The 27,178-nt window shown below is 43.9% G+C and overlaps 4 protein-coding genes across 4 annotated transcripts; 2 read left to right on the forward strand and 2 right to left on the reverse strand.

The window, feature by feature from the left end:
- Positions 1-5,738: 5,738 nt before the first annotated feature.
- On the reverse strand, positions 5,739-14,321 carry hcn5 (hyperpolarization activated cyclic nucleotide-gated potassium channel 5). The gene is made up of 13 exons (XM_067252963.1): positions 14,264-14,321; positions 11,723-11,864; positions 11,274-11,508; positions 9,887-10,116; positions 9,541-9,727; positions 8,665-8,769; positions 8,417-8,554; positions 7,932-8,093; positions 7,664-7,757; positions 7,438-7,565; positions 7,202-7,348; positions 6,572-6,809; positions 5,739-6,253 (listed from the first exon to the last, which is right to left on the reverse strand). Exons 4-13 carry the CDS (start codon positions 10,072-10,074, stop codon positions 6,087-6,089), a joined length of 1,554 nt encoding a protein of 517 aa, XP_067109064.1. The 5' UTR covers positions 10,075-10,116; positions 11,274-11,508; positions 11,723-11,864; positions 14,264-14,321; the 3' UTR covers positions 5,739-6,086.
- On the forward strand, positions 13,114-14,935 carry cox17 (cytochrome c oxidase copper chaperone COX17). The gene is made up of 4 exons (XM_067253009.1): positions 13,114-13,232; positions 13,808-13,933; positions 14,035-14,145; positions 14,650-14,935. The coding sequence occupies exons 2-3, from the start codon at positions 13,815-13,817 to the stop codon at positions 14,117-14,119; spliced, it is 204 nt and encodes a 67-aa protein (XP_067109110.1). The 5' UTR covers positions 13,114-13,232; positions 13,808-13,814; the 3' UTR covers positions 14,120-14,145; positions 14,650-14,935.
- A 1,616-nt stretch (positions 14,936-16,551) lies between these two features.
- Positions 16,552-20,355, forward strand: popdc2 (popeye domain containing 2). Its single transcript, XM_067227560.1, has 4 exons — positions 16,552-17,432; positions 18,304-18,412; positions 18,698-19,267; positions 20,117-20,355. The coding sequence occupies exons 1-3, from the start codon at positions 16,936-16,938 to the stop codon at positions 19,217-19,219; spliced, it is 1,128 nt and encodes a 375-aa protein (XP_067083661.1). The 5' UTR covers positions 16,552-16,935; the 3' UTR covers positions 19,220-19,267; positions 20,117-20,355.
- Positions 20,356-21,119: 764 nt separating this feature from the next.
- On the reverse strand, positions 21,120-25,259 carry pla1a (phospholipase A1 member A). Its single transcript, XM_067254624.1, has 12 exons — positions 25,089-25,259; positions 24,923-25,046; positions 24,372-24,582; positions 24,033-24,210; positions 23,816-23,924; positions 23,224-23,325; positions 22,871-22,963; positions 22,482-22,649; positions 21,960-22,049; positions 21,630-21,738; positions 21,357-21,512; positions 21,120-21,240 (listed from the first exon to the last, which is right to left on the reverse strand). The coding sequence occupies exons 1-12, from the start codon at positions 25,257-25,259 to the stop codon at positions 21,150-21,152; spliced, it is 1,602 nt and encodes a 533-aa protein (XP_067110725.1). The 3' UTR covers positions 21,120-21,149.
- Between the last annotated feature and the right edge of the window lie 1,919 nt (positions 25,260-27,178).

Raw genomic sequence — 27,178 nt, forward strand, 5'->3', positions numbered from 1 at the left:
TTCTCCAGACCATGTCCATTCATCAAACAACACATGTTCATGGAGACAGAGCTTGTATGTGTCTACAACTGTGTTACGGTGGGAGAAACTGTGAAAAAGTATGATTAAATAATGGTAGCATTTATTGATGAATATGAGAAAAAGTGAAAACCCATCTATTCAAAACATTGTCATAGCTCAGCGGTGGATGTTTTCACTTAGTCAGCTGAAGCTGAAGCTGAAGACATTTCTTTCGAATTTCAAATGCCCTTTTCGCTTCCGTCAAGAGTCAGAATCATTCTCTTCAAGTCTCGTTTTTTTCTGGAATAAGATAAACAAAGGGCAAGTTCAAAGACAAAGAAATGCTGATTCTGATACATTACATTAATATTGCACGCAGTGTAACATGCCCTGTAAAGCTTCCTCTGTTTGAAATGTCCTTTGTAGCCTGTGGGACAATATGTGTTCAAAATGTTGCAAGAGCAAGCAACCCAAACCGGCTGTTAAGCCTCCCTTGACAATAAACGTACTCTCATACTGTATGTCAACATTATACTAACTTAGTGTCCTTTTCCTTATCCGGTGGTCCTCTTTGTCATCTGCAAAGCAACAAATCCATTATTCATGGTTTTCTCAATCTGTTGTGTTCTCTCGACGGTGTGCTTGATGAATTATCCACTTGCCTTTAGTCAGGCAGGAGACTGAGGCAGACAGGCTAGGCTGCTTTGTTACAGCTGTTTTTTCACTTGTGTTATGAAACGAATATTAAAAGTGAATTTCATCATCACACGTGTGTGTTTGTCATCCCATCAAATGTTTGATTTGTATTTTGAGCTCTATTTTAAACTTTAAATAGTAAGTAAGCACATTTTATTTATAAAGCACACTAACACAGCAAGGCTGACCGAGGTGCCGAACAAAAGCATAAAAAAAAGACACCATAAAATACATAGTAAAAACAAAATATTCAATAACAGTAAACTAAGTAAGATTACAACTCAAGAGGTAGTGGGAACGCTAGTACATATAAGTGTGTTTTAAAAACAGATAATGAAGGAGCCTGCTTGATAGAAAGGGGAAGTCGATTCCACAGCCTAGGACCGGCATCTGGAAAGGCTCCATCACCTGTACGTTTACAGTGTGACCGGGGAGTGTATAAAAGAAGTTTGTCCGCAGACCTCAGTGACATAATGGGTGCGTGTAGTTGCATGAGGTCCTGAGATATACAAAGGGGCCTTTAAGAGCTTTAAAAACAAACAATATTTTAAAATGTATTCTATACTGGACAGGAAGCCAGTGCAAAGAGGCCAAGACTGGGAAAATGTGATCAAACTTCCTAGTTGATGATACAATTCTGGCAGCAGCATTCTGCACCATCTGAAGACGGGAGAGTGACAACTGGGGGAGACCATCTGTAGCAACCCAGGGGACTTGAAAGCCAGATTCACAATGACAATAGAGAGAGAGACAGTTAGCTTGAACATAGTGTCCTTTAATAACTTATGCCAGGAAAAGGGTAGTGGGACAAACTAACTTCTTCCCGTCTGGGGTCTGTCAGCCTTCATGCGGTGTTGTCCTGTGGGGGGTTTAGAACAGAGCGAGAGGTCAGTCCTTTTTCCAGCCAATTTCCTTACCGAACAAAACTCCTGCAGTGTTGCCTCTCTGGTCCTTTGTTCCTTACTCTCCTTCCATGCAGCCTTGGGCTGGCTCCCTTAATCCTTCCCTAATCACCTGATGGGCTGCAGGTGTGACCAGTGCCATGTGCCAAGTGGCTGCAGCACTTGAACAGGCAGATAGACTCCCTCTATCACCTCCCCCAATCTGAGCCTATGGACCCGCCCCTTGTGCCGGATTGGCTGGTCTGTTTCCCCTGGTTTGCTACACATCATAAAGGGAATTGCAATAATCTAAACGTGAGGTGATAAAAGCATGAATACAATTTTCAAGGTCTTTAAAAGGTCCGAGTCTATGATGAAACCGAGATTCTTTACATGAGAACTGACATTAGGGAAAAAATTGCTAATCGTGTTAACAAGATTAAAAACCCGCAGAACCAAAAATAATCACTTCAGTCTTTTCATCGTTCAGTTGGAGAAAGTTACTCGAAAGACCCTTTTTTTATATCCACAATGCAGTCTAAGAGAGTTTGAACAGAATCATTAGGTTTCAAAGGCAGATAAAGTTGTGTGTCGTCAGCATAAAAATGAAACGAGACGCTGGGAGATGAGAGACTTCTGCGTGAAGGTCAGTGAAGGCCCCATACTGACCGAGGCCAACAGAATCACTATACATGTGGGAGGGTAACATTACATTTACATTTAGTCATTTAGCAGACGCTTGCCCAAGGACACAACGTCATTTTGCACAGCCGGGGAATCGAACTGGCAACCTTCAGATTACTAGCCCGCTTCCCTAACCGCTCAGCCACCTGACTCCCAACATATCAGTTTTAATCACTGTAACACGTTCATTAACAACTTCAACAATGACAGAAAATCATAAATAATAGGCCTATATTACCATACCGGGAAAGGTACTATTGTGTCACTTTAGATAAGAGTTTGCTAACATCTAATGACATTATAAATCACAAAAAAGTGATTTATGTATGGTGTAAAGTCGAAAGACCCTTTTTTATATCCACAATGCAGTCTAAGAGAGGTTGAACAGAATCATTAGGTTTCAAAGGCAGATAAAGTTGTGTGTCATCAGCATGAAAATGAAACGATATGTTTCCTAATGATATCTCCCAGAGGAAGCAGATAGAGATTAAAAATAGACCAAAAGTAGACCCAGTTCTACAAATATATGTCCTTTATATAAAACTTTAGGATTTGGACAAAAGGCTCCCACTAATGAGTTGAAATGGAAGATGGTTTTGAACCTCATGAGAATTGAATAAATGCCACTTTATTGTTTTCTCCCCACAACTGCACTCTGTCTGTTCCTCAACTTTTGCATAATTAAATCCTTGACCATTTTGTTGGGCTACATCTGAAGCTGAGTGTTATTTTGATTCTAGTTGCTTGACGGTATTCCAGCCATAGAATACAGCCTTTTTAAAGAAAAGTGACATAGAGAAATGTGTCATTCAAGGGGAAATCTTTATAAAAACAAGATCAGCAATTACTTAGGCTACTGGAAGAACCAAAGAACCGTTGATGATTTCGTTGATATACTTCATATGGTTCTCCTTTGGAAAGAAAAAAATACCTTGAAGATTAAAGAACCTTTATCAGATAACGGACTATTTTGAAGTGTATAAATACTGGGAAACCACTGAAGGTCACCACACACCTGTACACTGAAACAACCAGGTAAGTCACACAGACGATAACAGCGTTCCTATTTCTGTTCAACGTCAATGTTCAAGATTCAATGATTCAAACTAACAGTTTCTGCATACTTAAAATACATAACCAATGCATACATTCTTGAAAAATGTGCTTTATTTTCTTAAGCAGTGAGGTGCCATACCGAATTACAAATAGTCATGGCGATGTTCGGGAAGGTCTTAGAGCCAGTAGGCTACATGCAGACCATGCGGGTCCTCGTCGAAGGCGTCTGCTCCTACCTGGGTGGGTCCGCCACCTCTGAGGAGACCGACTTGACGAAGAAGAACCTGGACTACATCGACAAAGAGCTGGGCAGCGCCAGCCAGGGCCTTCTGAATGACCAGGAGGTGCACCGCCTGGAGGACGACCTGGCCGTGGTCTACTACCAGCTGGGCGCGGCGGTCCGGGCACAGCCAGAGTTCACCAAGCGGGAGACGGAGGTGTTCCTCCAGTATGTCCAGGAGCACCGCCTGGAGAGGCAGCTGACGGCCCTTCACAGCCGCCTCATGGGCGTCTCTGCCCTGACCGACCAGCCCACGCTGCTGGAGGAGCTGGTGGAGAGATGCAGGCCCAAACGCTGGGAGATGAGAGACTTCTGCGTGAAGGTCAGTGAAGGCCCCATACTGACCGAGGCCAACAGAATCACTATACATGTGAGAGGGTAACATATCAGTTTTAATCACTGTAACACGTTCATTAACAAGTTCAACTCTGACAGAAAATTATAAATAATAGGCCTCTATTACCATACCGGGAAAGGTACTATAGTGTCACTTAAGATAAGAGTTTAGTGATTTATGTATGGTGTAAAGTCTATGGTGCCTCAAGATTTGAGAAAAGATGATAATGTAGCAGCCAATAATAGTCTAGCACCTTTGGTTACACTGTGAAATGAGGACGGGAGAGAAATGTCAAGTCTATTTACATTTGTCTCTGAGCAAGTAGAGAGCGTGTGGAAATTGACCTTGGGGAAAGAAAACCACATAAGAGCCTGTGTTCACCTTGAAGGACTTATCATGTTCAAACATAGCACTATGATGTATGAGCCTGATAAAAAAAAAACTACATTTCAGGCACTCTATGAAATCTAATTTTCAGCCTATACCGTTACTGCACATTCAGTAATATTAACAGCCCATAATATGCTTCCCAATTATGATAAGCTTCCAAATGCTGATACCACAAAAATTGGACTCATATCAGCACTGGGCGCTGTTCCAATGCACGGCCACTCTTCACGTTAATCACCTCATTATGCCATGAGCTGTAGCCTATAACTGCGACATTAAACCTTTCCTCATCTCTCTCGGCTCCCACCAGGTGAACTTTGTCCTTGGCACCGGTCTGCTGTGTCTCTTCACCCAGGCCTCCCTGACTGGCCGCGACCAGGCTCTGCTCATGAGGACCTGGTCGGACCGCATGGGCGCCCTCTACAGGAAGATGAAGAGCACCGGGGGCCGCTGCTCAGGCTACTTCCTGGAGCAGGCCGAGGAGGACGTGCGCCAGCAGCTGCTGGAGGCCCAGAGGAACCGTGCCGCGCCCGAGGAGGCGGCCGCCAGCGTCCTCAAGACACTGGAGAAGAACTATGATTGGCTGCGCTGGGCGGTCATGCTCCACCCGACCGTGGGGCCCTGGGAGAACGGGAAGGATGCTGAGCTGGGCCAGGTGCCAGAGAACTTCCTGTCCGTGGCTTTTGAGGCGCCCTGCCCACACGTGGTGGCGTGCTTCCGGGACACGCCCAGCTCACTGGACAAGAACCGCATCCACCAGCTGATCGTGGACTTGGAGTGGAAGATCCCCAACCCCCCTCCCGAGGTGTACGCCACCATCGAAGAGGACCCTGAGAAGGCAAGGCGCTACCTGGCTGCACGCATGCTCACCAAGCTGAGAGAGGGGCTGGGCACAGGCGTGGCAGTGCACGTGGTGCCAGGCAGAATGGAGATGAAGTGTAACTTCCCCCCGGCTTCCTACTACCTGTACGAGTACAAGCACAGGCTGGCCTCAGGCACTGTGTGCGTGTTTGGATAAGAGGAAGCGAAGATAGAGCAGGGAGAGACCGCAAGGGAGAGGCTAGAGAGAGACAGATTGAGAGAGAGAGGAGGTAAGGGGGCAGGGAGTGAGAGCGAGAGAGAGAGAAAGAGAGAGAGGAGGTAAGGGGGCAGGGAGTGAGAGAGAGAGTGAGGTGCACAGACAGAGAGAGAGACAGAGAGAGAGAGAGAGAGAGAGAGAGAGAGAGAGAGAGAGAGAGAGAGAGAGAGAGAGAGAGAGAGAGAGAGAGAGAGAACGTCAGCCAGAGTTAAGCCTAAGCTGTTGCGGTTTTAACTTGGTTAGGTACACATGAATGCTCCACTTCAAACCCGCCGTGGGCAACTGAGGTCTCACATAAACCATGATTTTCTCTCACACACGAACAAGGATGGCATCTCTTTATTTCTACTGTACCACTGTGCTATTGACAACTGTAACTACTTCTTCAAAATAAACATTTTAGAAAAACTTTACATTCTGATTATTTACTTTTCTCACAAACACACTGAGATAATCTATGGTTTCATATGGCTTATAGTTGCACGAAGATATTGCTTAATGATACTGTAAAATTGAAAATGGCAAGTCTTGATATGTAATTATATAAATATTGCCAAAATAACCACTGGAATGAAGCATTTGAGTATATAAATACCTTTTAAATGTTGTACATATTCATTAGTGTTGTTTCTATGTGCGCTACTCTTCTATACAGTAATACATAGAGTTCAGTCTGTAGTTGCATCAAACAGACTCCTGCTGTTGCAGGGCAATCTTATTCAGTTCAGTCTTCACGTCAGGGAAGCCGTCCAGGGTGGAATGAAAACTGTCCACGTCAAGAGAGAAAGCCTGGCAGATGGTCAGAGCTTGCACTGTGGACACATGCTTCCCTTTGGTCAGCAGACATGTCTCTGTGGAAGCAGCACACAGAAAGTCAACATGGAACACATTGCAGTCTCATCTCATGTGATCACAGATGCTCAAAATGATGAAACAGTATGGTGGTGATGTGTCGGACGAACAGAGCATATGTATCAGCTCCGAACATGAACACCTGGCTGCATTAATGACAGGGATGTTCTCCAGCTGCTTAGCTCCAGCACCAGCGCGGTACTGGCTCAGTGAGCTTGAGGTCAAACAGGAGAATGCTTTAGTTTGGATTAGATCCTGGGCAGATGAACTCCATAACGCATCTAATAATACTGTTTACTTTGAGGACATGAACCCACCTCCAAAGTAGTCTCCATCACACAGTTCCCTCTGGGAGGACTCTGTTTCCTCCAGCACCTGGCCGTGCTCAATGAAGAACATGCGGTCACCAGGGGCGCTCTGCCGGATGATGAAATCCCCCTCCTGGAAGACCTCGTGCTGGAGCTTGACGAGGAGAGCGTTGATGAAGTTGACGTTGAAGCTCTGGAACATGGGTACCTTGTACACCAGCCGGGCACACATTATTGTCAGAATCTCCTGGAGAAAGACAAGAAAGAAAAGAAAGATACACAGCTGTTCAGCGCCAGAGGAAGAGGGGATCCTTCTCCGAATTGCTCCTCCCACGGTTAATTTTTTTATTTTTTCCTCAATGAGTTTTACTGGGAGTTTTTCCTTGTCTTCCTTGAGGGTTTAGGTTGGTTGAAGGGCAGGTCAATGGTTCAGTTCTATTTGAAGCTCTCTGTGACTTTGCTTGTAAAAATGGCTATGCAAATACAAATGTATTTGATTTGAGTGGCTTTCTGTGTGATCAACAATCACAAAGATGACCAAACAGTACCAAGATGCCAAAACAAAACAGGGGCAATGTTGGGCATGCTGTCAAACATTACATTCCTGTTTGTTCATATTGTGTGGCACTGAGTGGGTACCTCTTTCAAGGAGGAGGACACCAGGTTGAGAATGTCCCGCTCGTCAAACCACTTGCCCCCAAAGCGAGTCTGGTAGTACTTGTTGATGCGGAGTTGAAGGTCGGCTGGAAGTTTCATGAAGGTCATGTAGTGTTCCAGGTGACTGATCTGTGGATTATTCAAACCTTATTCTCTGAGGAAGGCCATTGTTCTGATAAAACTGTGTAAAACACAATTTGTTTTTCTGCTGAGAGTACCTTGCTCTTGTATGCTTGGGCTGTAGGGTCTCCTTCTGTTATGATGGCAGCCGTGTTGGCAACCAGGACCGTGTACATCAGCGCTCCTGACACCATGCTCACCATGACGATCCACATCTCTGTCTCATCTGGCCAGGTGACCACAATAACACTCATTTACTTTCATGGGTGGGAACACAACCAGTGTAACATATTCCTTATGTCTTGGCAAGGCTAGAAAACTTACTGGTCGGTGTTTCTGTGGACCCGTAGGATAACGCAATCATTTGTGACAGAGCGCGAAAAACGCCAAAGGAGTACTTCTCACCTACAGTGGCATTCTGGGACAAATAGATTCAGGGAGGCTGAAGTCAAGATTCATTCTATGACGCAAAACCATTAAGGCTATATAAATCCTTAGAATCGATGTTTCGTCAGATTAGGAGAAGTCTGACCTTGAATGTAAACAACCCTTTGAAATGGATCTGTAAACCGCGGTGGTATTCTGGGCTCACCATTAGGTTCTCTCTCCTGATCCAGCAGTCTGAGGGAAACTCCTCCAGCATGGGGATGAAGTACTGGATGCAACCGTTCCAGTGGCACAGCAGGAATATCATCATGAACAACGACAGTACCCTGAAAAATAGCCGAACTACATCCAGGTTTGCATTTGAAATCTGTGGGAGAAAAACATAAACAACAAATTGATCGTAACAATGTGATTTTGAAGGCCTCTGTGACATTGCTTGTAAAAAGGGCTATACAATTTTTTTACATTTGATTTGATATTAAATTACCCCACAATCCGAACTGTAAAAGGTACATTCATCCTTTTCTGCAGACCAGCTCACCCACACCAACAATTTTATTCTGCTACATTACATCCATTTTTAGGTTTTGGTTATTATTAGGCCGACCAGCAGAAACAATTGTGTGTGTAAATAATTTTATAGGTCTATCTTGAGTTGGAATTTGAATATAATCACACGTCTGGACTTACTTTTTCCACTTCATTGAAGAATCTAACGAGTCTGGACACTCGAAGGAGCCGGACCAGACTGAGGATTCTGACAAACATAAGGATCCGCATCATTCTGCTGGCTTTAGAAGAGTTTGGATCACTCTGAAACTGTAAGTCCTGTCATGAAAGAAAATGAAGACATGTTAAAGTATTGCATTTGATCTATCATGATCACAATGACAATACAGTGTCTCTTTGAGCTGTTCCCATAGTTCAGGTATAATTACAGCAATGAGCAGGATGTAGCCAATAGGGAATGCTGCGATCACATCGGGTATAAACCAGGTCCTGAGGTAACACAGTCGGATCTGTTTGAGATCCAGAATAGCGACCTGTGCAATTGGAATTGAACAGAGAGATTGTTAGGTTGATGGATGAAAATGCTTGGCAGCATATGTCTCAGCAATTTGAATAATTAAACACTTCAACTGAACAAAAATGTTTTGGGATTTTGCCCAAATTTAGATGCGACTGTTGCCATTTAGAGTCAGGATTCTATTCATAGACAAGAAAATTAATATTAACTTGACAGCATCATCAAATGGCCAAACTGTACATCAATATTTCAAAACAACTTTGCATGAATAAAACTGATAAAGAAGCTGACACGATGGTGCCCCAAAGCTGCTAGTTAAACAGCTAGATAAAACATTACATAACAGTGGTTATTCAGAGGTCAAAGCTTAAAAACAATCTCAAACTAAAAAACATACTTAGTGGAGATCCTTCATTAAAAGTAATAAGTATTCTGGGACTGGGTTTAATTGTGTCCTGATAAACCAGCCCATAGAGACACAACAAACCAACATCTCTTTTCCAAGCACAAGATTAAAGTCTCTGATTTGACAACAACAGAAGAAACAGAGAAAACAACACATTCATTCCACTGATGTACTGTGTCGCTCTGAAGTTTTCATTTGCACTTAATCCCTTCAAGCTATAACAGGTGCTAACCATGTCCATGTTCGTGCTTGAGAATTGTTAATCTACCCCTACATGTTTAGAGTAGATTACAAATGGGGCAGAAAGGGATATTGCATGCGCTGTGAAGGAGATTATAAACAATCCCGGACTGTTTGGAAGTGGAGTGCGGCTCCTCTCACCTCACTGTCCTCAGAAATGATGCCCATCCGAAAATTCAGGGCCACGTCAATCAGGAACAGTGTATCCGAAAAAACGTTAAAGCCTTCCCAGCCCACACCACTGCGACCATCCAGAAAAGCTATCTCCATCGGGATCCCAATAAGGTTGAGAAATGTGATGGCCATCATACACATAATGTAATAACTCCTGGGGGAATAAAAAATCAAGTTTTTACAAATTCCGCACAAACATAGCTAATTCCCATAAATGAATCAACATTGTATCAATTTCCTTTGCCAGACAATAATGCCACATTACCTTGGCATCACTATTCATGTGAAACCAAAAACAACAAAACAAACAAACCTGATCTGACTGAAGGGGTGGATGACCCACACGCCGCACTGTAGTTGTCGGATACATTCTTTCTCCACGGCCACCTCGCTGCCGTACACGTATAAAGACTGCCGGTTCTGCTGAGGGAGTAACAGAGCCTTCCATCCGCAGGTCGAGGCTACGGGAACCCCCACTGCAGGGCGTCTGGACCGGTTCATCCCAGCGCTGGCCCACTCGGATCAGCCGAATGCTCTGGCCATCTTTCCAGTGTAAGATTGTGGATCAGAGCTGGAACTTTGCTGTATGCTGCTGACCTCTCTCCTTAGTCACAGGGTAATTTTCCATCACAGCACCCTGTCCGGGGCTTACTTTGGAGGGAGGAAAATGAGAAGCAGACTTTCCGCTCTATCCCTCTTTCTATTTTGTCCCCTCCCTCCTCTCTCTCTCTCTCTCTCTCTATTTTTTTCTCTCTCCCCCGGCTCATCAACTATTCAGCATCTCGGTCTCATCCACACATGAATCAAGCCTAGTCAAAGGGGTATGGCTGTCTCACATTAATACTGAACACAATAGGAGGGTTTTGAGTATCACAATTACCGTAATTTGAACTACAGATCTGTCAGACAGATAGTTACTGTATACAGTATACAGTTAAAAGGTTCAATACAGGCCAGGTTATCTTGAGCAGTAGATAATAAAAAGTGTAATCTGATCATGGAAATAAAGAAGGAAAGGTATACAACGCCACAAACGTGTGCATGTATTACGTATTTACCAAGAGAAGCTGACATAAAAATATTTTCATTTCTAATTATTTTAAATACTTTATAAGAAGTCAGGTGTAAGTTTACATAATTTATATTTATGTAATTAAACAGATGTTATTTGCCATTTATTTAATTATGTAATCAAATCATTTATTACCAGGATGCAATCTTTTGGACTGCCTGGTTAATGTGTTACTTTATTATGCTAAGCTCAGAGTTAATGCTTAATGAGTATCAGGGCACATGCTTGTGTGTCAGAAATCAAGCTTGGTAATGACAGAAAGAGAAAAGCCCTTGAAAATCTTTTTCAAAAGGCCCACTGAGGATATAAAGCACCCACAGCAAACGACATTTATATCCGTCAGGTTGGAGAAGCTGCTTTGCTTGTTACAATGTTAGGTAACAAAGTAAGGTGACACACTGGGGAAATAGAAAATGCAAGCAATGCACATTGTATACAATTGTACATCCATTTTTTTTATTTACTGCTGAGAAATCTTAATCTGAAAGTGGGTTACTGTAAAACTAATGATTAATGGTTTGTCTCGTGCACAGCCTCATTCAGTCAGTTTTATGTTCTGCTGTATCCTTCGGTTTGGAGCCACTTTGTTGCATGCTGCACTCTGTAAACACGTTGTAGAAGTACAAACCTCACTTTTAAATGTCCAAGGCATGTGTAACACGTACACACAGCAGGGATAAAGGTGGTCCTAAGCGGAAGCTCCCAGAGGTTTTGTCAATCCTCATGTCCTGCTTGGCCAATCTCTCCAGATCTGCCCCTGGGAAAGCCTGCGGAACCTGCTCAGAGCTGTTTGTGGAGAACAGCTGTCAGAGTCAGAGCTTTCACGGTGATCACACGCTTGTTTCTGGTTGGGAGGCAGATCTCTGAGGAACAAAGACATAATTCTATTATTGCACCAATCCTGCTGTAACATTTTTTTTTACACAGCTAAATATGGCTCCCCTGCAAAGGTGTTATGATAAATTGGTTAGGTAAATAATCTGTCATAGTGCTTTGCTGATTCAGAGAATTACACTGTGGAAGCAAGGTGTGGTGGAAAATGCCTGCACACACACACCAGATATTTTCACAGCCCACCTCCAAAGTGGTCTCTGTCACACAACTCCTTCTGGAAGGACTTTGCCTCCATCAGCACCTGGCCTTGCTCAAAGAACATGTGGTCTCCAGGTGTGTGCTGGTGGACAATGTTATCACCTTCCTGGAAGACCTTCAACAGTAGCTTGAGAAGAATTGCGCTGATTAAATTGGTTCTGGAACATGGATTTGGCTATTTTGTAATTTTGAGCACATGGCAGTCAGTATTTCCTTAAGAACACAATATATCTAGGTTTTTAATCACAATGTGCCTCAAATACTTATTCATCTCTTTCAAGTACTTGGACACCAGGGTGTAAATCTCCTTCTCATCAAACCTCAAATACATCAAAGAGTGCTAAATTAATGTAAACATGAAATTGGTGGAATTTCAATCAATGTCTTTATTTCATTGCAAACCTTTTTCAGTCATACTTTCACTCAAAATATCCCAAACTTTCTGACCCAATTTTTTTCTGTTGTCAAATCTGGTTCAAAATGCTAGCTTTTTCCCGTAATTATTTTTTGCTGAATTTTGTTGAGTTTGAAACAGATCGTGAATGGGTAAATTAGCACCCCATTTTATTCTTACGTCACAGACAGCATTGGCCATTCAATAAAGCAGGAGCACAGCATCTTCTTTCATACAAAAAAGATTATTATTAATTAAAATTCAGATTTCACCAAAGGACTATGCTATAATTTTTTACAGTAGAAATATTTTGGAAAGATGTACATCATTTTTAAAAGATACAAAATGGGTGTTATATGGAATTATATAATAGAGATATTTTGTTATGTTTTCAGGATGATAACGTTACTGAAAGATGTATGACACCAGCCTACTTTATGTCAAATTAACCATGCAAGCCATGAAAATGTGTAGTATTTTGTATAATATTTCAATTTAGGAACCCTGGCAATGTACAGTCGTAATTTGATAGCATACAGTAAAGAAAGGAAGAAAAAAAAGAAGAGAAAAAAGAAAGGGTAGCACAGCGAGCTCTCCTGCGCAGAAAGAGTAGTTCAACATGGCGCTGACAATATCTTTGTTTGCGAGCTTCAATGTGCCACTGAGCTCTTGCCATAGTGACTTTCCTGGCAATCATCAGCTTTGATGTTTGGTCTACTTAATGGGTCCATGTTTTCCATGGTCTCTTAACATTGGGATATTCCCCTTCTGTCCGGTCCTAAACTAAACGTCTATATGGTTCTGTACCAGGCATTCCTCCTGGTTTAAAATAATTATATTCTAAATATGCAAGTTATGTAGGTTATTAAATTCCTCATCAGTAATATATTAGGCTACAATTAAAGTTAACAAATGTTCTCAGAACAAGAATGGCCCGATGCACGCACGCGCGAGAGGTTGTCATGTCAAAACTACATGTCCCAGAGCCACTTAGCCGCGGAAGCATTTTTTATAATCATGCATGGCTCTACCATGTTGTGTAAGGAAGGACACATGTGAGTCATCTTCCATACCAGAAGGCGAGCAAACAACTAGCTAGTAGTAAGTTGTACGAAGCTTATTTGAGTACAGTATGTGTGCAGATTAGTTTTCACTCGCTGGCTTACAATAATGAATGATCCATTACTGCATATTTTCCTGGCTCGTTTGTGACATTGAGGATGTTTAGCTTGTGAGCTAGCAAGCTAGAAACCTCATCAACCTCGATCTAGCTAGCAAACTGTAAATATCGGTGGCCAACTATGTTGTAGGATGAGCTCATGTTCATGTTTGTCATATCTACATATCTAAATTTAACCTGTTATAACATATTGACACATACCAAATACACATGGTGCAGTATACCAGCACATAGCCTACTCAAGGTGCACGATATTCGCAAGTGCAACATAGCAGGTGATGAGATGGGTAACATTAGCTAGCCAGTCGCATTACTTAGCTATGAGGTCGACTTTCCATTTCAGTGTGACCGTAATGAAAGTGAAGGACTACCACCATTTGTATATCGATATATTAACATACTTCTAAACATTGCGAGTGATCGTAAGTGTGAAATTACATATTCTCCAGTACCTCCCATCTGTTAAGAAAAATAATGTCTGTACCGACGTTTTCAGCCCGAAGATGTCATCCTTATCCGCTGCCAGTGTTGACCCTACTCCTGCAATTGAGGGTACGGAAGAGAAGAAACCACTGAAACCCTGTTGTGCGTGTCCCGAAACGAAGAAAGTCAGAGATGCTTGGTGAGTCGTTGACGTGTAGTTTCATTGCCGGCGAGTTGGATAATAATTTGCTACATGCAGTTTGTAGTGCAAGTTGTAACGTTTTTGTTCTTGATTTGCAGCATCATTGAAAAAGGAGAAGAGAATTGCACCGATCTGATTGAGGCTCATAAAGATTGTATGAGGGCGCTTGGATTTAAAATTTAATTGCCCCATTATAAGATTGCGTGTTGGTAAGTGCCTAACTAATTACAGCCTACTTTTAAACTTTCGCCTTGTTTTCCCGCTAGTGTTAACTGATCTTAAACGATATGTAGCCTACGTGGTGATGTGGTGGTCGAAAATACATACCGCATAAACTGTCATGGATTGTCACATATCACGAAATTATACATTCGCGAGAGGACTGTGTAGACGATGGGAGTGAACGGGTGGGGCTCAAGGTGACTTGCTCCCCTGAAGCCTGTTATTCAGGCTTTTTTTTGCTGGTATGCGGCAATGTTAGGCGGTATCATTTCGTGGTTGCCTTTTGCAAGATTGACATAGAAATTAATCTGATGCTATTTCTTATCTTCATTTAGAGATAAAAAATAAGATCAGTAGGTTAAGTAAACCATGTACTGGTCACCTGCTAGGCCTACTAATGTAATTACAGAAGATAAACCTGTCTTGATGCTCATTGAATTTCTTGATCCGTGTGCCATAGGAACTCATGCCCACTCTCTTCTCTGTTACAGTGTCATGGCTGACCAGTATTATGAAAGGGGACCTTCGATAATCTGCTTGTTTTTATTTATACCTCAAATGTGAAGGGAAGATTGGCATTGTGGTGAGAGATGTGTTGCTGGGATGTTAATGGCTGTGGTGTTCCTGAGTAAAATGTCTTATTATTTGTCTTTGAGAAATTGCGTGAATACATTGTTCAGCTGATTGCAATTAAATAAATCTCCTATGCAACACAACTTAAATGTATTTTATTTGGCAGAACGAGTTGGTTAAATAAAATGTTCTTTTTTGACAGTTTCCTCTGGCATAAGCTTCCTGGTTTAAAGGTCCTTTCGTATTCTGTTTCCTGTTAAAGACTGGCTTGTCACAGCTGCTCTTTCAAGTATGCACCCAAGCTTAAAATAACCCATACCCTTGCTCAGCCAGCACTTGGCATATCAACATTCCTCCCTTAACAATGTGCCACTGTTTTTTGAAGTAGCATGTGCCCTACCTTGCTATTTTATAAGCAATTGTTGGCAAAAAGTTGGCAAATCTTTTAGGCTAATGGCAGAAAGGTCTATAACTAAAGCAAATATGGGCAATGACCCAGTTGCTCGAAATGAACCTACATGGGTTCTGAGGTACTATATATATATTTTGAAGGGGAGCCATTGTAAGGTTCAATACAGATTTTACATACAGGATCATTTTAGTAATGAGTGTCGTGGAGAATGTTATTGTTATCATGTTGGGAGTGACGAGGGTGGGTAACTGGTCTCTGGCTCAGTGCCTTGTATGGTTGTGACGCCAATCCAGACTAAAGCGTAGTGACCTTTCCCTCCAGGAGGGATGTTTACAGGGCTGGCTGGTAAGAGTCCTGGCCGGCAAGTCTGATGCACGTAGCAACATTCTCATCAGCCTGTAGGGAGAATGTGTGTGTGAAACAGGACTGTTTGACTGGAGGTGGTAACATAGTGTCCATTTGCTGTAGACTTATGTCTTTCAAATGTCTTCAGAGATTGTTGAAGGGAGGTCATGTGTCATCAAGGCTGTGTTATCTGCGTAAACAGTGTCTTGATTCAACTGTCAACTACATTCATCTCTAATCACTCAAATGTGTTTCATCAATCCACCAGTTATATAAACAAAATGTCAATTGGTAGAAATACATTTTATGTCTCATAATTTGCTTGCACAGTACAGCTAACTTGATCAAAATTAGACCTACCAAATAATATTGTACATGCAAAAATAGAAAACATCAGCAAATAACTTTTTAATATCATGCATCAATCAGCTCAGAGCTTACCAGCTTTTGTATGAAGTTACCGACAGAGATAAGAACCTACAAATGAGCGTCCCTTAACAAAAACATGTGTAGAGTAGACTCACATTAATTCTTGCATGTGAGATTAGGGACACACGACATCTTGATGCCTGTGCCAGTGATACATGAACTAGCTCTCTATGGGTGCCAAGGTTGGTGGGGCATAGTATGTGAAATATGGGGGGTGGTAGTCCATCTCTGAAACCTGACCTGTGCAGTCATTCTGCCTATTTCAGTGTCTCTAAATATGCACAGGCAAAGCCCTTCTTCTGGCAGTAGACTGCATCAGTGAGAACTGAGGGACAATTATTTGTTGAAGAGGCAATTTGGTTCACTACTGGCAGAAGCAAGGATTCAAGAGTTCCTGGAGATTTAGCCAGGGCCGTTTATGTCACTTGCTATCACCCCCCCTCCCCCCCCCCCTTCTCCACCAGTGTTATGTTAAGTAGCTGGTCTGTTTTCTGTCTGTGACTCTCCTACTTGGGTTTCAATTCCAAACATGGTTATCCTTCTGGGGGTCAGTGGTCTCCCCCTCTCTCTTCCCACCTCTCTCTGTGCTGCCAACGGCCAGCTTTCCAGAGCAAGCGTATGGGTGAGGAGGACAGACAGAAAAGCAAGTGACAGACACCTCTAAACAGTGGGAAAGAAGAGGTGAGGGTGGAGGAGTGAGGGAGAGCCACACAATGTAAGAGGAAAGCCACTCCAGTCATGTTTATGGTGAAACAGCTGAAGCAAAAAATCTGTCCGTCGGGATTTTCAACTGCACTTACTGTAAGAGAACAACAGGGAACAACCTTTTAAATTCAACCATCGTATTTTTTTGATGCTTTTTCTTTGAACAATTAATCTCTTGAATGCTTGAGAATCGTTTGTAAGTTTGCGGACAATTCTTTGCTCCACCACCAGAATATTTTGCTTCTAGTAGCTTTATAGACTTCGGTCCACCTGTTTTGGCAGTCAGTGCAGTACTGTAGTGAGGGTAACCAACATGAGTGCAGACAACTCCACCATGCTGGATTCTGTGATCTACGGGCACCCCCTATGTGAGGGCTGGACCAACAACACCGAGGGTGCCTTCTACCACCTGGGCAACACCATCATGTTCCTTGGGTACATGGGGGGCAGTGGGGCATACGGGGCACTGTTCATATTCGGCTTCCTCGTGCCCTCCTACGTGTGTCTGAGCTTGTGGGGCTGGTTTAGCATGTGTGGCCTGGACGTGTTCATCTGGAACCTGCTGCTGCTGCTGGCTTGCCTTGCCCAGATATGCCACCTCATCTACCGGCTCCACCAGGAGGGCATCCCCGGCCCCGAGCTCTCCACCCTCTTCTCTGCCGTATACCTGCCCCTCGATGTGCCCGTGCAGGTGTTCAAGGACATCGCCAGTGCCTGTGAGAACAAAGTGCTAGCGCTGGATGTGGAAGAGACCTATGCGGTGGAGGGTAAAACCCCCATCGACCAGCTGTCCTTTCTGCTCTCGGGGAGGTGAGAAACGTTTTAATTATTCTTTATAAAGTGCTGTCAGCATCTCTATAACTTTGATGAGACAGAGGTAAAACCAGGTGAACCAGAGACAGGGGTCGAATAAAATATACCTGTTCGGGCTGAGACTAAGCTTTACTGTAATGAGCTGTCGGAAAGGCAGGCATATAGCCGTCTGACGCTCCTGCCTGCTCTTATGTCTCCGACATACTGTCCCTATGACTGGACTGGACTATGTCAAAGAACCCGGGGCACAGATACAACACAAGTAGCTTTACGGATGCTGTAATGAGTTGGGATCTTCAGGCCAGCGGAGGTTGTGGATTGGAGTTGTAGTTTAGAGTTGTTGGTTCTCCTTAGGTTGAGACCAGACGTGTTGGTTGTTAAACAGTGTTTGTGTCCCTGTGAAGCACTGTGGTCTAGTCTCTGTCATGGTTGTTAGCAGCAGTGTTGTGATATCTTCATATCACTGCTGTCTGGGGTTGTGTAATGACACAATAAACGGCTCCGCTGTCTTTCCTAAAATAAAATGTTGACAGCTTTCAGCTAGCCAAATATCTGACAGTAGGTAACCGTAGTAACTCCCCCACATAATGTTGATCTCCACAACTGTGATCCGTTGTTAGACTGTTTATGCCATTTTAAAAGTGTGAGTGCAGTGTGGTATCAATTACACAGTGATTTTTGAGTTTCTTGACCTTTTGGAAGGATGGTGTAAACAAATAGTTTTTAGATATTTTATTGATATTTACTGCTAGCTTGTTCTCATGTTTTGGTTTTGCCATGCTGTTTCCCTTGTCTTGATATCCTTAATGTCCTCCTCTTCCCTTAACCTTGTCCCTCCGTACCTCCAATCCCCCTTTGCTCCCTCTAGGATCCGTGTGTCTTTGGAGGGTCAGTTTCTCCACTACATTTTCCCTCACCAGTTCCTGGACTCTCCAGAGTGGGAGTCGCTCAGACCCAATGAGGAAGGGAACTTTCAGGTATTCTGGGCGCCTACTAAACAATAACTTTGTTTCCTTCTCTGTCCACCTGTCAGTGCATTCTTAGTCTGTGTGTGTAGAAGTAATTGTTCAGGACACATCTCAATACTCTAATCTGGCTCATTTCTCATTTGCTTTGGATCCGTATGGATCAGGACAGAAGGAAATTGTTGGAAACTGTTGTTTCCTATCAATTCAGCCAACTCAGGAAGCACTGATAGACTGATGAACCTTAAAGGTTTCAACTCTTTCTCTCAAAACCTTAACCTTTGACATTGCCCCCAGGTGACCTTGACGGCAGAGACGGAGTGTCGCTACATCTCGTGGCGGCGCCGTCGTCTCTACATGCTGCTGTCCAAGGAGCGCTACATCGCACGCATCTTTTCTGTCATGCTCGGCAGCGACATCGCTGACAAGCTCTACGCCCTCAACGACAAGCTGTTTGCCAAAAGTGGCGTGCGCCTGGACATCCGCCTGCCCAGCCTCTACCACGTCCTGGCCCCATCCCCCCCGGGCAGCGAGGGTGAAGGCAGGGCCCCAGGGCCCCCGGGGGAGCAGCTGAGGGTGGAGGAGGAAGACCCCGCCCCTGCCTACCAGCAGTCGGCCCCCCCTCAGCCCCAGGATGCCCAGGAAGGAGAGGACCAGACCCCCCCAGCCCAGCGCCAGGCCCCCCCGCGCCGCCAGCCCTGGACCTCAGACACAGAGCCGCCCTCTGGTGAGGACTCGACCAGCCTGGTCTTGGAGGACTTTGCTGATATGACGGGGTCCTTAATGGATTATGGGAGTGAGAGGGATTATTTAAGATAGGACGCTGGGTGCTGGAGCTAACACACTGGGCCGTTACTTAAGATTCATGTAAGTACACCGGCTTGTTTCAGAAAGGGCGGTGGGGGTGTGTATATGTCTGTTTGTTTGGTTTGCTGTGTCCACACTCTCACTCACTCACTAACATCGTTTTAAACTGGCTTGAAGGATGATGGTTATACAGGGGGGAGCAAGGTACCTACGGTGTTGATTTGGTGCAGATGCTATGCACTGGCCATTTTCCGTTATAATGTTTTCATGGCAAGTGATTCAGGGGCAAAGAAAATTCAATACAAATATTTTAATGATGAGCCCCAGGCTCTTAAGACAGTTCTCTTAACTGATGTACAAACTTCTTGTTTGATTTGTCCTTCCCCACTGAAATAATTTGCTTCCACAGACAGAGGATTGGCTTTGGACATAAATTTGCTGATTACAAAATAACCATGTTGTTTATTTTAGTTTGTAACAGATGGAGCCTTAATGAGGGCCTTGGTGAGGGATGGTAGAGAGCAGGGGCCTGAGGTTCCATAGCAGCTGTGTGTGTCTGTGTGTGTTTGTGTGTCAGGATTATAGCACAGTAACTTTGGGGATATCCAAATATCTCATGCCAGGCCATCCATCCACGTGCTCACCCTTTTCAAGCCCCTCCCATCTCCCCTACTGCAAAACATCCCTGAACCAATCAGGGAGGACAGATCATATTTCATATGACCTTCAGATAGCTGTGGCTCTCTCAGGAAGGAGAGAGCTGTGGAGATGTGGGTCACGTGACAGCTGAGCTGCTAGAAGCCAGTCAGGGCAGGACAGCGTTCCAGAGGGACAGATGGAGGTACAGATGTCAGAGTGCCTGTGGTCTGGACACACATGCGTTTAAAGATGTCGCTGTTGTTTCCTCAGGTGAAAGTGCTAAGAACCTTCCACCTCGATACCAGAGAGGCAGGGCTCCGCTCGCCCCAACCAACACCCCCAAGCTGTGAGAATGGTTCCTCCCGGAGTGCACATGGAAACACTGTCTTGGTTTCAGTTACATTCGGCCCACTCATTGACTGAACACACACACCTTACACCCCCACAACCACCCCCATCTTACTGATGTCATCCATGCGAGACACTGACCATGCGAGACACTGACCAGAGAAAGAGCGTTTTATTAGTCAGGTCACTTAAGTGTTGTTTTTACTTCACTCACACATGCATCTACAATTCATCTGGAACACCAGTTGTTCATTTAGTTTATTTTGAAATGAACAGTTGGTAAAGGGAACATGTATCTTATTGGTTTATGCAAAGTGCTGTAAAATCTGTGAATTATATTCGCTTGCGGACATACCTGGAAATATAATTCACACATTTGCAGCATTTGGTCCATGTGGAGTAGATATTTGTACCAGATAATGAGTTCACAGTAAACAGACAGTGGAACTGAATACTGTGAATCAACTGTGCTTTCGTTGTTTTGTTTTAAGGATGTCCAAAGACACATCATAGAAACATATTTTCATGGGGCCAATGCTTCTCGATTAAACTCTGGGTCAAAATGCTTTGAAATATCCCCCTGCTACTGTATGATGACTGTTGCCCCTCATTCTTTAGAGATGAATACATATGTTATAGGATTATTATAATTATAATTATTATACTTTCTGATTTGTATTGGAATTTAGCAATATGCAGATATGCAGTTCTTTTGCTGTGGGAAAATCTGCCATAAACACTAATGTCTAGAAAAATGAGAGGTCCATCTTTTATACTGTTTGGTTGTAAATAAAGAGCATGGTAAAGTAAGTGTGTAACTTGGATGTGTCTGTGCCATGCAGAAACCTACACCCAAACACATTTCTCTCGTCTGTTTAAGCTAGTGTCCCATGCATGAATGTGGATGAGACTTGAGGACGAGGAGGGGGATGAGTGGCAGGCTCAGTATCGACCCTCAGGTGCTCCCACACACCTGCACCAAGTCATGGGCCCACGGAACTACTCGTCGTACAGCAACGTTCTTCACACACACTGGCTCCTCCTTCCTGAAGCGGAAACACACCACACTACTTGTACAATAAACCATAAAATACACCATGTTGTTTCCATTTTGGCCTTATTAGATTGTACTAATGTGGCGCAGAGACGCCATGGACCGGACCTGAGGTAGGGAATTTCCGACAAGCACACCGACACAAAGTGGATATCTCCCTGTCTGTAGAACCGAGCACCCGTGTTCTTCAGCAGGATGGAGTTGATATCACACAAAGGCATGGGGTGGGCTACCACTCTCCTGTACACTGTACGGCCTGTCTCTCTGGAACACACACACAGGGAGCCTGTTACTAGTAGCTAACCTTAGCTAGCATCTAGCTGAGGTCGACAGAGTGAACGTGACAAAGCCTTGTATAACCAGGATTACGTTTGTACGTACAATCTGAGTCTCTGCTCTGTCAGAGGCAGACCCTGAGTGCCAAGAGCGACCTCCACCTCAGCACTCTTGTCCAGGGGAGACACCTCCAACTCCACCAGGATGTGGTGTGCTGGTGGGGGGTGGAGGAGCACAGCAAGGACACAACAGATGTTATGGTAATCAACATTATACATTTAAAATGACCTTGGCCTTGGAACACAGAGGTGCTGAGTCTGAATTAGAGAGAACTGGTAGGGACAACGGTAGGGTGTTGGGAACAGGCAAACAAATACAGACACCCCAAAACACAAACCTACAGACAAACCTACTGTTCAGTCCATGCTTGCTTACCACAGAAAGGGGGGACTGCCGTTGTGAGGAGGAAAAGTCTTTGTTCTCTGGGAGGAGGAGAGACTGTTATCCCACAGTTGTCTGATAACCCTGAAAACAAAGCAGAGTCCCACAGCGACGCCTCAGTCACACATGTTCTAACACAGCCCAGAGTGCATTAACTCTGCTACTGTATCAGTCAGGCTCTATCTACAGCTCCATGGAGATAGGGAGTCTCCAGGCCAGACGTGACCTGCTCTCCGCAAACTCTCCCCCTGATTGCATTCCAGCTGTGATGCTGCCGCTTGCAGAACCGAGCCTGAGCAGGTCACTATTCAGTACTGAACAGAAACAGCTTCAGCTAAGTCAAACGAAGTAGTCAATAATAAGATAGAATAATAATAATGTTTACGACAAAAGTAGAACTAGACATCCTGCATTACAGTTACTGGAAAATGTGAATTCATTAAAGCACACTAAAAGCAAAGGGGACATTGTTAAAGGGGGTTTTATGTTTGTGAATTAATCATTAAATGCTCGTACCTATTTGTGGACAGGTGCCATTAAGGACACCCTTGCAGTCCAAACATTTGCCTTCGAGGAAGTCTTCATAACTTGAGCAGGGAATGCCGATCAATGGGCACGAGCCATTAAGGGCACTTATGTAGACATGCAGCGCCCTCATGTGGTCACATATCACATAGCCATACACTGGAAAATACACAAGAACTGACAACAAACGAAAAATCTCAGGGAGACAGCAGCCAGCCAGACCTATTGCCTGCTAACTAAAAACTGGAAATAAACGCATTAATTTGGATGTTTGTTAGTATATATACATATATATACACACGTACTGTACCAACAAACATGAATACATGTTATTTATTATAAAAGGAGAGGTTTTCGGGACGGATGTGTAAGTGACTTACTTGAAGCAAACCTGGACCGAGCACACCCAGCTTGGTCCATCCCGCCGTTCAAGAAGAAGTCAACATGGCCAACTGGGATGGAGATACCAAAGTCTGAAGGATAACATGGAGAAACAGGAGTGACAACAAAATAAGTTAAAACATTGTTAATCATATCTGAAGGCAAGCCATCAGGCAAGAATGTAAAGCCACCTTGTACGTTTCAATGGCCTACAAGACTGTTTAATCTCTGTTTCACAGAGAACTGGTGTGACTGGACCTTGACATTTCACTTGAGCATTTTTTATATTGGAACCGTATTATGTTTTACCTTAACAAAAAATGTATGTTATTGAGATCAAGTGTATTCTCACAGTCAGAGTCTGTATGGATGGCGTCCACAAACAGTGCATCTGAGGGGTCAAGGCGGTCAAAGGTGTCTGCTCCCTTAAACATTGGGCCAGCTGGATCCAGACCTAGTAAAAATACAAAGCTTGATGTAGAGTCATAAAACACAAACCTTACCGAGACAAATGCACTCCAAAGGTATCAATGAGTCCCTTTTGAAAGGAATTAAAAAGAGAAATAATCTTTCATTAAAAAGGAGTGCAACCATTCAAGCTTTGTAGACTGGAATAAAGGCCTCTGCCCAGATAAAAAAACATCCGATATGAACAAGAACACTATTGTGATCATTTCGTGGCCTAGACTAGGGGCATCTCCCTTGTTCCCAATTTCAGAGTGCCTCTCAAAAGGGCTGTTGTCATTTTTTGGAGTGCTCTCTGTCTCTTTGAAAGCATCGTTCACACATACTTGCAGAAATGAGGACTGTTTCTCACCTTTGCCCCGGAGACAGCTCCTGTGCTACCTAATAGCCTATAAACCTTTTCATGCATACTTAATTGTGATTGGTAATTTAAACTACAAAGCCTTTCAGTCAAAAAACTTAAATACAGCTGTTCTCACCTGTAATTCTTCCCAGCTTCCCCTCAAACAAGGTTCCTACGAACCCTGCCACATGTGCTCCCAGACTAACACCAATAAAATGGAAGGACTCCAGTTTGCATCCATGATTCTGTCAAGTACACATCAGATCCTCAACAAGTGTGCTTAGTTTCCATGACATCTTCAAACTGAGGCGTAGTATTGGAGTGATGCAGTGCTTCTAGTGTTAGTTCCTCACCTGCAGCTGGTTGATGAGGACAGAGATCCGTACCGCCACCTCCTTGTAGTTTTCTACCACCAGGTTGTAGGCGAAGGAGGCTCCGTACACCCAGTCCACCACCACCACGTTCACATCCTGGACATCCAGCAGCGCTCGCGCCAGCACACTCACCCACGACGGCTTGGTTCCCAGAGCCCTGCCACAAATTCATTCATGAAAGAAAGAAAAAGATAGAAAGAAAATGAATTCAAAGGAAATTAAGAAATTGAAGCAAAACAATGGAAAAGAAAGGATGACATTTGTAACATTCCATACCAATAGAACAAAACTGTTACTTTTCCCCATGCTCCCCCTCACCTGTATCCATGGACAATGACTTTGGTTGGCAGAAAAGGGTTGAAGAGAGTGTGTGTGCTGTTGAGGGAGTCCTGGCTGAAGACGCTTGGGCAGTATGCATTTCTGCGTGTGAAAAGCAGGTAGTGCACCTGCAGCTTGGAGCCCTGCCTGTACTCCAGCCATGTGGTGTTGCTGAAGTCAGCACAGCCTGAGGGGCTGTTCTGGGATTCTCCTGCCAAAATACACACAGTTAGTGTCTGTTTTAACAACAGACCCAGGCAGCATAATCTGAATCAGAATACGTTTTAATCTTTAATAGGAATTTACTTTGGTGGGCAGGTGCATACAATAAACATATACAAATCTTAAAAAAAGTGTGTGCAGTACTAAAATATAAAAATACAAAACTGTACAATGTAAAATAAAATAAAATATCAATATAAAGTAAAAGAGTGCAGTGAGGCTGCGTGCAAGAGGAGTATTAATGTAACGCTCAGTATTTTATACGTAAGTTAGTGTCAATTGCGAGTCCTGGGCCTTGTTGATGAGGCCAGTTGCAGATGGCAAGAAACTGCTCTGGTAGCGTGAGGTTTTGGTCCTGATGGACCACAGCCTCCTGCTGAAGGGGAGTGGCTGGAACAGTGTGTGTCCAGGGAGGGAGGAGTCGGACACAATCTCGTTGCTCGCCTCAGGGTCCTAGAGGTGTACAGATCCTCGAGGCAGATTGCAGCCTATCACCTTCTCAGCTGCACGGATGATAAGCTGCAGTCTGCCCTTGTCCTTGGCAGTGACAGCAGAGTACCAGATGGTGATGGAGGAGGTGAGGATGGACTCGTTGATGGCATTGTAGAAGTGCACCATCATTCTCTTTGGCAGGTAGAACTTCTTCAGCTGCCGCAGGAAGTACATCCTCTGTTGTGCTTTCTTGGTGAGGGAGCTGATGTTCAGTTCCCACTTGAGGTCCTGGGAGAGGATAGTGCTCAGGAAGCAGAAGGACTCCACAGTGTTGACTGGGGAGTCGCACTGGGTGATGGGGGTGAGTGGGGCTGTGTTCTCCCTGAAGTCCACAACCATCTCCACTGTCTTAAGAGCATTGAGCTCAAAGTTGTTCTGGCTGCACCAGGTCACTAGGTTGTCAGCCTCCCACCTGCAGTTAGATCCATCCCCGCCAGAGATGAGCCCAATGAGAGTGTCCGCAAACTTCAAGAGTTTGACAGACTGATGACTGCAGCTGTTGGTGTACAGGGAGAAGAGCAGTGGGGAAAGGACGCAGCCCTGAGGAGATCCAGAGCTGATGAACCGGGAGTCGTAGACGTGTTTTCCTAGCTTCACGCACAAATACATAAATAATAATACATACAAGTATTTAATTACGTGGGTTTATGTGATGTACAAGAGTCTTGGGAGTCAGAAGTTTCTACAGAAAGCAGGCAGGTGAAAATGTAAAGGATAACTCTGGAAATAATTAATAGAGCTTCAGGTCCCAGACCGGTTTCAGCCACCACGGCTCCACTACAACTTGACTGTAAGACTCCTCTCAGAGATACTGAACCAGCGCCTAACATCTCAACAATTACATTTGCATGCAATTTTTAAAAATAAAAATAAGACATGTAACATCTAAAAGTGGGGAAATCTTCTAATGTATGCACCTTCCTGCCACAGTAAATTCTGTGTTTGTGTAAACTTACATGGCAATAAAAACAAATTCAGATTCAGATTCTAATAATGAAAAACAAACTACTGTAGCTACATTATATTGTATGACATACTGCCACATTCATATTGTTTAGGTAATGCTGAAGGAATCTACATCTCAAAACCTATTTCCCCTCAGAATGGATTACTTACCTAACACCACATTAGTAATGTAGAGTGCCGCAATGATGAGTAGTGTGACAGTTTTCATTTCCTAATCTCTTGGAAGAATCCAGTCATGAACAGTGAATGGGTGGTCCACAGAGTTTTTCTCTCACCAGCCCGTGCAGCCCTCTATCTCACTGTAGCTGTTGACAGTGAAACTCTTAGCTAGGAAAAAACTCAATCCCACCTACTGTGAGAAACAGTAGCCACAAGCTGGTTAGGAATTCACTTATAGGAGTTTAAAAGGTTTCACAATACCTGGCACTGAAAATGCCACAACAGCTGATTAACTGGGGGTTAGGGTCCTTTCCTGCCTTCTTGTAAATGAGACTTGTGAGTAACCGAGTCTTATTACAGCAGACCCACAGACGTCTCCTGCTCCGAGTCAGTGGGACAAACGATCCCACAACACTGCTACTGGTGCAATCATGACCTCATTGGTGGTCAATGGCTATTTGTTTGACGGCTGGACTCTGGCCTTGCTGTCTACTGAACTCAGCGTGTGGGAGTGAGGGCGCACTGCTAAAGCTCGGCGTGTGACGTCAGAGACTTGTCAGAAGCAATGATCTGCTCTGGATTCGGGATGGCCACAATTTGTTTTCCAGTATTCAAATTTCTTACCATATACATGTCAAGAGCACTAGCAGGGAATTATAATTCCTGACCACTTAATCAGTTCCAATGTGTAGCAGTGCGCTTTTGGTCTGCATTTCCATTCAAAATCTAATAATCGGATTAATCCTCCACCATTATCACAACTAACTGCAAGGCACACATCAATTGAGTTATTTAGCAGTCATTAAATCAGTTGTTTCCTATGCTAATCTTAGCTCGATGAAAGGGATTATACATGCAATTTTTTCCATTTCTAATATGCGCGTGATTGCTACATGCCTGTGTCGCACACCTAAGACCATTCAATACGACCATAGGCTATACCACGCTCGCTTCGTTTGTTCCCCTGC

Source organism: Osmerus mordax, chromosome 2 (assembly GCF_038355195.1).
Source record: "Osmerus mordax isolate fOsmMor3 chromosome 2, fOsmMor3.pri, whole genome shotgun sequence".
NCBI lineage: Eukaryota > Metazoa > Chordata > Actinopteri > Osmeriformes > Osmeridae > Osmerus > Osmerus mordax.

Excerpts from the sequence above, each read along its gene's own strand:
- hcn5 (XM_067252963.1), bottom strand. The coding sequence starts at position 10,074 with ATGAACCGGTCCAGACGCCCTGCAGTGGGGGTTCCCGTAGCCTCGACC. Across the intron at positions 8,770-9,540 it reads TCATTTCTGAGGACAGTGAG|GTCGCTATTCTGGATCTCAA; the intron begins GTGAGAGGAGCC and ends CCAATTGCACAG. Across the intron at positions 7,349-7,437 it reads CCCAAGCATACAAGAGCAAG|ATCAGTCACCTGGAACACTA; the intron begins GTACTCTCAGCA and ends AATAATCCACAG.
- popdc2 (XM_067227560.1), top strand. The coding sequence starts at position 16,936 with ATGAGTGCAGACAACTCCACCATGCTGGATTCTGTGATCTACGGGCAC. Across the intron at positions 17,433-18,303 it reads TCCTTTCTGCTCTCGGGGAG|GATCCGTGTGTCTTTGGAGG; the intron begins GTGAGAAACGTT and ends TGCTCCCTCTAG. Across the intron at positions 18,413-18,697 it reads ATGAGGAAGGGAACTTTCAG|GTGACCTTGACGGCAGAGAC; the intron begins GTATTCTGGGCG and ends CATTGCCCCCAG.
- cox17 (XM_067253009.1), top strand. The coding sequence starts at position 13,815 with ATGTCATCCTTATCCGCTGCCAGTGTTGACCCTACTCCTGCAATTGAG. Across the intron at positions 13,934-14,034 it reads AAGAAAGTCAGAGATGCTTG|CATCATTGAAAAAGGAGAAG; the intron begins GTGAGTCGTTGA and ends CTTGATTTGCAG.
- pla1a (XM_067254624.1), bottom strand. The coding sequence starts at position 25,259 with ATGTACTTCCTGCGGCAGCTGAAGAAGTTCTACCTGCCAAAGAGAATG. Across the intron at positions 22,650-22,870 it reads TCGGTCCAGGTTTGCTTCAA|TGTATGGCTATGTGATATGT; the intron begins GTAAGTCACTTA and ends TGTATTTTCCAG. Across the intron at positions 21,513-21,629 it reads ACAGAGCAGAGACTCAGATT|AGAGACAGGCCGTACAGTGT; the intron begins GTACGTACAAAC and ends TGTGTGTTCCAG.